The following is a 12,113-nucleotide window of genomic DNA, read 5'->3' on the forward strand; positions in this document are numbered from 1 at the left end:
GTCATCCCTAAAAATACACATAACAGCAACACTAAATGAACTCAGCAGGTGCGGGGGCGCGTGCACACGTATGTGTGTGTGTGTGTGTGTGTGTGTGTGTATATATATACACACATTTAATAATAGGTAAAAAAAAAAGAAAAATTTTTATTATTTCCAATCTATACGCAAAAAAGTTACAATGAACGAGTTAAATAATTTGTTTAACGTCCCAGGTAATGAAGCCAGTAGTCAACAGAAACTCAAGCCCAGGAGTGTATGCTCTAAATTGCCACAGTCTATGCATTAACGGACAAAAATAAAACTTACCTATAACAACAAAGACCATGACTAATGGATTTACCTTTCATTTTCTGTGATGACAGTTTCCAGTTGTAATTTCATCTCACCCATGTGTTTCTACAGGAATAATAAAGCATGTGTAGTCTCCATTTAGTACTCAATTCATATGCAAGCAGTAAGACTTTTTGATATTTACAGATAAATTTGTTCATTACTTTTAACAAGCAGTATCACATATGGACAGTTTAACAATGTGCTAAACATAATAAAACATTCATTTTGAATAGACGGTAAATAAATAAAAACATTTTCTACAATAATTGACAAAAATTTAAAAAATATATAGTAAGGAAAATTAAAGAAGATACACCTCAGTATGATAAAAATCCCAACTGGGCTGGTGATGTACATCTTTAATCCCAGAACTGGGGAAGCAGAAACAGGTGGATCTCTGTAAATTCAAGGCCAGCCTGGTCTACAGAGTGAGTTGCAGGACAGCGAGGGCTGTTACAAAGAGAAAGCCTGTCTTGGAAGAACAAAACAAACAAAAAGGCAGCTGATTGTTATACCTTGAAAATGTAACTCATTTAATTCATCTATTTAGAGAAGCTCATATCTGTAGGTATATTCTGTCCTACTTCAAGAGGTAAAATGGGGATAGTGAAAAAGAAAATTAAGGTCTTCTTTAGCAACTATACTCACTACCCTTACTTTCTGAACACTGTTCTAAACAAGGGTGCTATGGTAAACAGACATGGTCACTGAAGTACTTACTTAGCAGCCTAGAAGACTTAGAACCCACTAACTAAAATACAATGAAGATTATAATCCACACTGTAAAGACAATGAGTGAGATGAAAATTTCGCTGATTTTCTGAGGTAATAACAAGATTAGCCTTGCCTAGGAAAAGGAAGAGGGAATGTTAGTGAAAGCAAAATAGCAAAGTAAGGAGTCAGTTTTCAATAAGAGCAAAAGGGTGAATGGATGGCAAGAAGTGGTCATGGAAAAGCATGTTTAAAACAAATGTGCACTCAGCTCAAAATACACCCACTAGTCTTGACTGCACTCTAGGGTAAAGAAGAATAGCCAAGCCTGGAGCAGACCTGGCAAGACATGTGTGAGCAGGCAGCTCTCCAAGTCTGTTTCTCTCCTATTCAGAGATGCTCAAAGCAGCTTGGTATAAGAAATATCTAACCACATTTTAATATGAAATTGGCATCAGAGATGAAATTTTCCAGGTTTCTGATAGCCAGAATTTCAGTCAAACTAAAATGAATCAATGTACTACCAGATTATTGAATATTAATCATATTTGTAAAAAACACTTGAAAAGTATCTAATATTATAGATAATTATGTAGTATATATGTGTATTACATAAGTCACATTAAGGACTTTACTATAAAATATTTGAAAAGATTTAGTATTTGGAATGAAAAAAATCTACAAAGCACTTCTTGTGTCAACATATCAACATTTCCTTACTATACATTTCTTTTTTTGCAGGGTGGTTTTTTTCTCATTTATTTATTTATCCACTCTACGTCCTGATTTCAGCCCCCTCCTTCCTCTCCTCCTGGTCCCACCCTCACATCCTATTTTCCCTTCCCCTCCTTCCCTTCTGCTCAGGAAAGGGGAGTAGCCTCCAACACTTGCTGCCTAAGCACATCCTCTTCCAAAAGAGGCAACTGCATCCTTGTCAGAAATAGCCCACATTTCAATTGCTAGGGGACCCTCATAAAGACTAAACAGCCCACCAGCTACATTTATGTAGGGGGCCTAGGTCCAGTCCACATATGCTCTTTGGTTGGTGGTTCAGTCTCTGTGAGCCCCCATGGGCCTATGTTAGTTGACCCTATTGGTTTTCTTGTGGAGTTCTTGTCCCCTCCAGGTCCCTCTATGCTTTGCCTAACTCTCCTAGACTCCCAGAGCTCCGCCTAATGTTTGTTTTCATTTAAAGCTGGGTAGAGCCTCTCAGAGGGTGGTTAATGTTAGGCTCCAGTTTGCACAATAACAGAGTAATGGGTTGGCTCTCTCCCATGGGGTTGGTCTCAGGTTGGGCTGGTCACTGGTTGGACAGTGCCTCAATCTTTGCTCTATTTTTATCTCTGCACATCTTGTAGGCAGAGTAAATTCTGAGTCAAAGATTTTGTGGGTGGGTTGGTGTTTTCGTCCCTCCACTGAAGTCCTGCCTGGCTATAGGAGTCACCCCCATATCTTCCCTCCCCTTTTCATTTCTGATTTTGTTAACTTGGATATTACCTCGCTACCTTTTGGTTAGTTTGGCTAAGGGTTTATATTGTTGATTTCCTCGAAGAACCAGCTTTTAGTTTCATTGATTCTTTGTATTGTTTTGCTTATAAATAACTGATTTCCTAACTGAGTTTGATTATTTTCTGCTGTCTACTCCTCTTTGGTGTGTTTGCTTCTTTTTGTTCTAAAGCTTTCAGATGTGCTGTTAAGTTGCTAGTTGAGATCTAATTTCTTTATGAACTTTCCTCTTAGCACTGCTCTAGTAGCGTCCAGTAAGTTTGGGTGTGTTGTGCCTTCATTTTCTTTGAATTCTAGAAAGTCTCTAATATATTTCTTCCCTGACTCAATAGTCATCGAGTCCAGAATTGTTAATTTTGTAGGCTTTCTGTTGTTGAGATGCAGCCTTAGTCCATAGTGGTCAGACAAGGAGCTATTTCAATCTCTTTGTATCTTTTAAGGCTTGCTTTGTGGCCAAGTATATGGACAAGTTTGAAAAAGGTTCCGTGAAGTGCTGAGAAGAACATATATTCTCTTGTGTTTGTATGAAATTATCTGTAGATAACTGATGTCAGTTAGTTTCATTATTTCCCTATTTAGTTTCGGTCTTGTTGACCGGTCCATTAATGAGACGGGTCTTGAAGTCTCCTACTATTAATATGTGGGGTTCAATACGTGATTTAAGCTTTAATAATTTTTTTTATGAATGTGGATGCCCTTGCATTGGGGGCATAGATATCCAAGATTAAGACATCATCTTCATGGATTTTTCCTTTGATGAATATTGTCCTTCCTCATCTCTTCTGATTAATTCTGGCTAAAAGTCTATTTTATTAGATATTGGCTACTCCTGCTTGTTTCTTTTGTCTGTTAGCTTGGAAAAATCTTTTTCCAGCCCTTTACTCTGAGGAATTTTCTCCATCTTTGTGTTTCTTGTATATAGAAGAATGATGAATACAGTTTTTGCATCCACTCTCTTAGTCTGTGCCCTCTTATTGGGGATTTGAGTCCATTGATTTTGAGAGATATTAATGACCAATGATTATTGATTCCTGTAATTTTTATGTTGGTGGTAGTAGTGTGTGTGTCTGTGTGTGTGTGTGTGTGTGTGTGTGTGTGTGTGTGTGTGTGTGTCCTTCTTATGGTCTTCCTTGTGTGAAATTATTTCCTGTGTTTTCTTGGGTGTAGTTACCTTGTTGGGATGGAGTTTTCCTTCTAGCATCTTCTGTAGGGCTCGGTTAGTGGAAAGATATTGCTTAAATTTGGCTTTGTCATGGAATATCTTGTTTTCTCCGTATATGTTGATTGAAAGTTTTGCTGGATAGTATTCTGGGCTAGCATCTGTGGTCTCTTAGGGTCTGCAAGATATCTTCCCAGACTCTTCTGGCTTTTAAAGCCTCTGTTGAAACTTTCTAATAGGTCTGCCTTTATATGTTATTTGGTCCTTATCCCTTGCAGCTTTTAATATTCTTTGTTCTGTACACTTAGTGTTTTATTATGTAACAGGAAGATTTTTTTTTTAGTCCAATCTATTTGGTCTTCTGTAAGCTACTTGTGTGTTTATAGGCATCTTTCTTTGGGTAAGGGAAACTTTCCTCTATGATTTCGTAAATATTTTCTGGGCCTTTGAGCTGGGAATCTTCTACTTCGATTCCTATTATTCTTAGGTTTGGTCTTTCCATAGTGTCCCAAATTTCCTAGATTTTTTTGTATTAGAAACTTTTTAGATTAAATATTTTCTTTGACCAATGTATCGATTTCTTCTATTGTATTTTCTATGCCTGAGATTCTCTCTTCCATTTTTCTATTCTGTTGGTGATGCTTGCATTTGCAGTTCCTATTCTATTTCTAAGGATTTTAATCTTCAGGATTCCTTGTTTTCTTTATTGCTTCTATTTCCCTTTTCAGATCTTGCACAGTTTTATTCATTTCTTTCTCCTGTTTGCTTTTATTTTCCTGTAGTTCTTTAAAGGATTTATTCATTTCTTTCACATGTTTGATTATGTTCCTGAGTTTCTTTGAGGTATTTATTCATTTCCTCTTTGAGGCCCCTATCATTTTTATAAGATTAAAGGTCATTTTGTTTTTATTTCATTTTGAAATTTTAATTTACTATAATTTATTCAGATTACATCCTGAATGTTATCCCTTCACTTGTATTGTTCCATTCTCACCCTCCCTCCCTCTTGCACTCTGTTCCCCGACCCGAGACCTCTGACAGAAGAGGACTCCCCTCTCCCACTATATGGACACAGCATATCAGTCTCATCTGGATACTCTGCTTACCCTTCCTTCCTGTGTGACGCCAGGCCTCCCCAACAAAGGGAAGTGATCAAATCAGGGGCACCAGAGTTCATGTCAAAGGTAGTCCTCATTCTCCCCACAACCATGGAGAATGAGCTGTCCATTGGCTCGATCTGGACAAGGGGTCTAGAATGGCTGCATGCATTGTCCTTGGTTGGTGCAAGAGTTTGGGCAGGCCACCCTGGGTCCAGATCTGCCAGACTTAATGGTCTGCTTGTGGAGTTCCTGAACCCCCTGGGTTCTTCCATTCCCCCCATCCTTCCATACCATTCTCAGAGCTCTATCTGAAGTCCTGCAACAAGTCTCAGCATGTGTCCTGATGCTCCGCTGGATGGAGTCTCTCAGAGGACGTCTGTGTTGGGCTAATTAATATCCACTTATAAGTGAATATACACCATATCTTTCTAAGTCTGGATTACCTCACTCAGGATGATTATTTCTACTTCTACCCATTTGCCTGCAAATTTCAAGATTTCCTTGTTTTTAACAGCTGAGTAGCATTCCACTGTATAAATGTACCACCGTTTCTTTATCCATTCTTCAATTGAGAGATTCTGGCTATTATGGATAAGGCTGCTATGAACATAATTGAGCAAATGTCCTTGTTGTACGGTGAAACATCTTTTGGGTATATGCCCAGGAGTGGTATAGGTGAGTCCTGAGGTAGCACTATTCCCAATGTTCTAAGAAAGTTGCAGAGTGGTTTGCAAAGTGGTTGTACAAGTTTGCACTCCCACCAGCAGTGGAGGAATGTTCCCCTTTCTCCACATCCTCGCCAGCTGTGCTATCACTTGAGTTTTTTTATCTTAGCAATTATGATGGGTATAAGATGGAATTTCAGAGTTGTTTAAGTTTGCATTTCTCTGATAAACAAGGAAGTTGCGCATTTCTTTAATTATTTCTCAGCCATTCCATATTCTTATGCTTGGAATTCTCTGTTTAACTCTGTACTCCATTTTTTAATTGGATTATTTGGTTTGGAAGTGTTTAATTTCTTGAGTTCTTTATATATTTAGGATATTAGCTCTTTATCTGATGTAAGGTCATTTTCTTGTGCTTTGGGTGTGTTATGATCTCCAGAGCTTTCTGTACTCAGACAGCTTGGTTCTCATGGTGCCATCCTGCCCTGGGGTTTGTTGAGTGTGTTCTTATCTGTCTGTGCCTGGTATCTGCATGCCTGGTGGTCCTTGGTGGCAGTAGACCTCTGGGACTGCAGGTAATCCCTAATGGCTGCCAACTTCTTCTGGTGGTAGTCGCTGATGGCTGGGATTGCAGGTAGGGCTGTGGCCTGGAAACTGGCTAACTGAGGGCACGGTGCAGATCATACTGCTGCTGCGTTTGCCTGGAGGGACCTGGCTGGTACACGCTGATGGCTGTAGCCTTGAAATCTCAGGTAGAGTGGGGGCCTGGTCAATGGCCAATGGAGGGTATGGGGTAGACCTCCCTGATGCTAAGTTTGCCTAGATAGGAATTGGGGGAAGGATAGGATCTCATCTGCTAATCCTTGATGGCTGCTGGCCTTTGGGATGGCGGGTAGAACTGGGGCCTGAGAGATGGTACATGGAAGGCACAGAGCAGACCTCACTGCTCTCAGGAGGTGGGAAGGAAATTTTTATACAAAAAATTACAGCATGCTTTTATTGATTTGAAGGTATATTATTTATTGGTCAAGTCTGTCTTTCAATGTGTTAGATTTTTTATGTAACTCTGACTGTCCTGAAACTTTCTATGTAGCTCAGGCTGGCCTTTAACTCACAGAAATCCACCTGTGATTTTTGAGTGATGGGACTAAAGGCACACACAACTATGCTCAAGTACATCTGTAATTTTAAAAAATTATCCCTACTTACTAATTATATCTATGTGAGTTTAGATATACTATTCTTAGAAATAGTTAACATCTTTTTTCTCTCTCTCTAAAAAAATGCCACATCTATTACTACCCCTAAAGACTCTTGGGATTTCTAGTGTAGCTTCTTCCTAAAACTAATTCAGTAATCACCCACAGGTGCTTAGAATACCAAATGAGAAATTGAAGCCAAGAACTTTGGCAAAATAGTTCATTAAGGAGACACAGGAATCAGATAGGTTAAAGGGGTTTAAAGAGAGTTTAATTTTTAGGCAACTATCTATTTCTGGAATAACAACTGAAGTACACAACATGTCATCATATAATTCAGAGAGTGAATTCAGCAGGAATTTTAGATTTGCTAGTCATAAAACTAAAAATGAAGCACCCTTTACACAAAAAGGACTTTTGTTGTTCTGTAGTTACCTATCAGAAAGATTGTTGTGGTTAAGATGAAATGGAAATGCTAAAAAAATATATCATGAAGAATGGGAAATAAATTAACTTACAAATTGTCTCATGATAATGCAGAATTTGGCTGTATACTATACCTTCACTTTATAAAGGAATAAACTTGCAAATAAAAGTCAGCACAATTCTTTTTTTTTTTTCCTGTTTTTTTGAGACAAGCCTCTGCCTCCTGAGTGCTGGGATTACAGGAGTGTGCTACTGCAGGCAGCTCAACATAATTCTTTATCCAACGTAAACATGTAACTTCATTCTTAGGAGTTGTAAGCATTGCTTTCTCTTAGTAGAGGTATATAGCACTCAGCTAATTAAAAAATTAATATCATAAAAGTTGTTAAGGCAGCTCTATCTCTCTTGTTCCCAGAGGGTCTAGGATTCAAAGGCCTATATCATGGTTGTATATAAAATGCCTTCCACAGACTTACATTTTGAAAGCTTATGCTTAGAAGTGGGAACTTGAGAGAGGATTGCATCATAAGAGTTCTAACTTTATCAATAAATTAATCTATAGCTTAATGGGCAATTTAGACACACAGCTTAGTTTGAACACACAGGTCACCAGGAGACGCTGTCAAAGAGTTTATTTTGTCACAGCACCCTTTTTTTCTCTCTGCTTCCCAGACACCATGAAGTGAGCAGCCTCCCTTACCATGTTCTCCAGCTACCATCATATTGTTTCTCCTCATGGCCAAAGTAATAGAGCCAGGTATCCTAGATTGAAACCATTTCTCAAAATCTACCTTACTTCCTTTAAGGTGAGTTTTCTCAGGTATTTTGGCAGATAGATGGAAAGCTGTTAAAGTCTACTTCATGATATACTTTAAAGCACAGCCTGGGATTTCTTCTTGTCCATGCATTAAGAGAAAAGACAGCAGGTGGTGGTGGTGGGCACCTTTAACCCCAGCATTTGGGAGGCAGAAGCAGTTGGATCTCTGTGAGTTCAGGCCAACCTGGTCTACAGAGCGAGTTCCAGGACAGCCAATGATACAAAAGAGAAATCCTGTCTCAAAAAAAAAGGGCCTGGGAGAGTATGAACCACAATGGGCTTAGAATCTGCTATTCCCACAGCATTATTCTGAGAAAATTAGTCAGAAAGGGACTGTACACTTTCTCACATTTGCAATAAATCAACTCTGCTTTCTTTACTGTTAGTGAATTGATCCAGGGTTTGGTATCTAAACCTAATATAATCACTAGTATATTCAAGCTCTAACAAGAAGCAGCCATTGCCAACTGGTGGGCTTAGCTTGAAAGAACAGAAATTCAGATTAAGAAATGCTTCTAAATATTTATCTGCTGTTTGTATTTCCTTTTGTATGTATATGTGTGAACTGTCCATTAGTTGGTTGGCAGCTTTGTTATTTAGCATTTAATTTTTACAATTCTGTATACATCCTAGAAGAAGGAAGCAGCAGCAACTAAGAAAAGGCAGTGGGGAAAACAATAATAATAAGAGTAGAAAAGGAAACTCTGGGGCCAAAGGGTACAGCTTGGGAAAGGGACCTAAGGAAAAGTGGAAGTACACATGGATATGGAGCTAGGAAGGATGGATAAAAACAAAGAATGTACGAAAACCCCATATGGAAACCCATTACTTTGTAAGCTAACTTTAAAAGTAAAAAGGCTTTTAAAAATAAAATATTTATGTTGTTATCCTGGTATCAGAAAATTCTGGAGAAATGGAAAAGACATTTATTTCAATTCAAAGAAACACATAATAAATATTAGCTAGATTCTAAAAATGTTGCTAACTGAAATAATAACCCTATATTGTTTTAATTTTCCCGGAGCCTAATGTCAGCAGATTTGAGACTGAGATCTGTCTACATAGATAGTTTCCACTATTCTTAGAATAAACTTCCACTAGTAATAAAAAATACAATCTGTTATAACCAAAGCCTTTTTGGAAACAGGTTAATAATAACGCATCTAAAAGACATAGATACAGACATCTAATGGAAATAGCATCTGAAAATGAGGAAAACAATTCTGCAAACAGTGGCAAATGTGGGTAGAATAAGGCGAGATATAAAAGGCTCTGAGACAGCTCTTAGCACAGAGATACAGAAAATAATAATGCCATTAGAACACAGTTCCAAGCTTATACAAGGTGCCCCTGGTAGAGAGCAGGAAAACTGAAGATAATGTTTAAAGATACACATTACAGATGAATAACACTTTCCTATTTACTTCTCATAGTAGACCCTTACAATTTAGTGATTATGATGTCATACCTGGTAATAGGTCAGCTGCCTGTTTAGCTCTTCCAGCTGTCTCTCATACTCAGCAATAAGAGGTAAAGAACTAAAGGAGAATACAGAGTTAAAAGACAGCATAAGTTAAGCACGTAACAAGTAACACATCTCAAAATAAATAATTGTGTCTAATAGGAACCATTACTTTGATTATCTTCTTAAACCCTTAGCACAAATAATATTTTGGACTAAAGGTTTCTTGCTCGTGTGAAAGGGGCAGGAAGAGAAGGCCTGAGCACTGAAGGATGACAACAGCTTCCCTGGCTTCTCCCAGCAGCGAAGCCTCACTTTCCACAGGGTTTACTTGTACCAATTCAAAGATGCTCCCAGATATTACCAAGTATCTTGAGAGACAGGCAAGATCACCCTCCAGTATAATCCAGTCCTACAGACTTTACCAATGTTTTTATCAATTCAATAGCAAGTCATTTATGCGTATACAGCAGACCATAAAATAAACATTCCTAAACTAAAAGAACTCTTTAAATGATCAAGTAATTGAAAAATAATATGCATCTGGTAATACTTTACCTTTGGTCATCTACTGAGTTTACTAGTGTGTCACCTCTGCCTCCTTTGGACATGCTGTTCTGTAACAACAAGAAAAACCTTATAAAAATGTGTTCTCACAGTATTCTAGCTAAAATTGAAACTTGCTCAAAACTCAATGTCACTAAAATTTTTACAACTTTATAAAATCTATCAATCTAATTCAAAAGGAAGAAAAACTCTTGATACTGAAAATTTGGTAAGTTTACGCATACATGATTTAAAAAAAAAAGTTGAATTAGAACTGTGAAGAATTTTTCTATTTGATGAAAATATCTACCAGGGAGCAACACCAGTTACATTGTTTGTGGTAAAACAAGGGGAGCTTACATTAAGTTCAGTAACAATACAAGGCTGCTTATTATCACTGTTGAAAGTCTGGTCAATAGGATGTAAGGAAGATTTAGAGACTAAAGCACAACATGTGACACAATTATCATAACAGATAATTTGATCATTTACCTAGAAAACACCACATAATACAATGAATGCTAGGGAAAATTAGAGAACACACTAAGTCCTAGATACACTAAAAAAGAAAATTCAGTACTTTTCTCAAATACTAATAGTCATTTTCCCTTTATCGTCCATAAAATGATTTGTACACTTTATCTTTTATAACGCCCAATGTTTTTACTTTTGTAATTTTAGCTGAGTATTATATCAACATTTCATTACTTTAAGTTCTACTTCCTTTTATTTTTATTTAATTAATTTATTCAGATTACAACTCAATTGTTATCCCATCGCTTGTATCATCCTCCTTTCACACTACTCCCCCTAGGTCTAAGACCTAGGGGGACCGCCTCCCCTACTATATGGTCAGAGGCTATCAAGTCTCATCTTGGTAGCTTGCTTATTCTTTCTTTGCTGAGTGCCACCAGGCACCAGAGTTCATAGCAGAATCAGTCCCCGCTCTCCATACACCTGTGGAGAATGTCCTGTCCATTGGTGAGGTCAGAGTAGGGGGTTCAATGATTACTACTTGTACTGTCCTTGGTTAGTGCCATAATTTGAGAAGACCCCTCTGGGCCCCGATCCACCCGTCACGATGTCCTTCTTGTAGGTTTCTATGATCTTCTGGGTCCTTAGATTTCCCCATCTCCTATATTTCTCTTACCTAGAGTCCCAGTAGGATGTTTTCACATCTATCCCAATCTGTAGTAAGTGAAGACTTTGTGGGACATGCCTTTTGGGCTAGTGCCCAATTATAAGTGAGTATATACCATGTGAATCTTTCTGCTTCTGGGTTAACTCACTCAATATGATCATTTCTAGTTCAATCCATTTGTCCACAAATTTCTGGACTTCCTTGTTTTTAATAGCTGAATAGTATTCCACAGTGTAAATGTACCACAGTTTCTTTGTCTATTCTTCAACTGAGGGACATTTAGGCTGTTTCCAGGTGCTGGCTATTATGAATAAGGCTGCTATGAACATGGTTGAGCATATGTCCTTGTTGTGTGGTGGAGCATTTTCTGGGTATATTCCAAGGAGTGAAATAGCTGGGTCTTGAGGAAGTCCTACTCCCAGATTTTTGAGAAAGTGCCAGATAGATTTCTAAAGTGGTTGTACAATTTTGAATTCCCACCAGCAATGAAGGAGTGTTCCTCTTTCTTCAAATCCTTGCCAACAGATGGTGTCAATTGAACTTTTGATCTTAGCCATTCTGATGGGTGTAAATTGGAATCTCAGAGTTGTTTTGATTTGCATTTCTCTGATGACTAAGGAGGTTGAGCATTTCTTTAAGTGTTTCTCAGCCATTCAATATTCCTCTGTTGAATATTCTCTGTTCAGTTCTGAGCCATTTCTTAATTGGATTATTTGGTTTGGTGGTGTTTAATTTCTTGAGTTCTTTATATATTTTGGATATTAGACCTTTGTCAGATGTAGGGTTGAAGGTCTTTTCTCAGTCTGTAGGCTGTCGCTTTATTCTGCTGACATTGTCTCCTGCCTTACAGAAGCTTCTCAGCCTCATGAGGTCCCATTTATTAATTGTTCACCTTAAGGCCTGGGCTGTTGATGTTCTTTCTGTTCGGTAAGTTGTCTCCTGTGCCAATATATTCCAGGCTCTTCCCCACTTTTTCTTCTAACCGATTTAGTGTCTCTGGTTTTATGTTGAGGTCTTTATTCCATTTGGAGTTGTGTTCTGTGCA

The 12,113-nt window shown here is 38.0% G+C and overlaps 1 protein-coding gene across 3 annotated transcripts in view; it reads right to left on the reverse strand.

Moving 5' to 3' along the window:
* Positions 1–12,113, reverse strand: part of SCLT1 (sodium channel and clathrin linker 1) — a 140,782-nt gene that overhangs the window by 108,725 nt on the left and 19,944 nt on the right. For all 3 annotated transcript variants that reach the window (XR_014776753.1, XR_014776754.1, XM_084768866.1), the window contains exons 3-5: positions 9,940–9,998; positions 9,388–9,457; positions 344–399 (exon numbers count right to left, since the gene is read on the reverse strand). Coding sequence is in view for 1 of the 3 variants with exons in the window: in XM_084768866.1 (XP_084624992.1) it covers positions 344–399; positions 9,388–9,457; positions 9,940–9,998 (185 nt within the window). In the remaining 2 variants the exon portion in view is untranslated. The remainder of the gene's footprint in view (positions 1–343; positions 400–9,387; positions 9,458–9,939; positions 9,999–12,113) is intronic.

Source organism: Acomys minous (genome assembly GCF_964271855.1).
Source record: "Acomys minous genome assembly, chromosome: 19".
Taxonomy (NCBI): Eukaryota; Metazoa; Chordata; class Mammalia; order Rodentia; family Muridae; genus Acomys; species Acomys minous.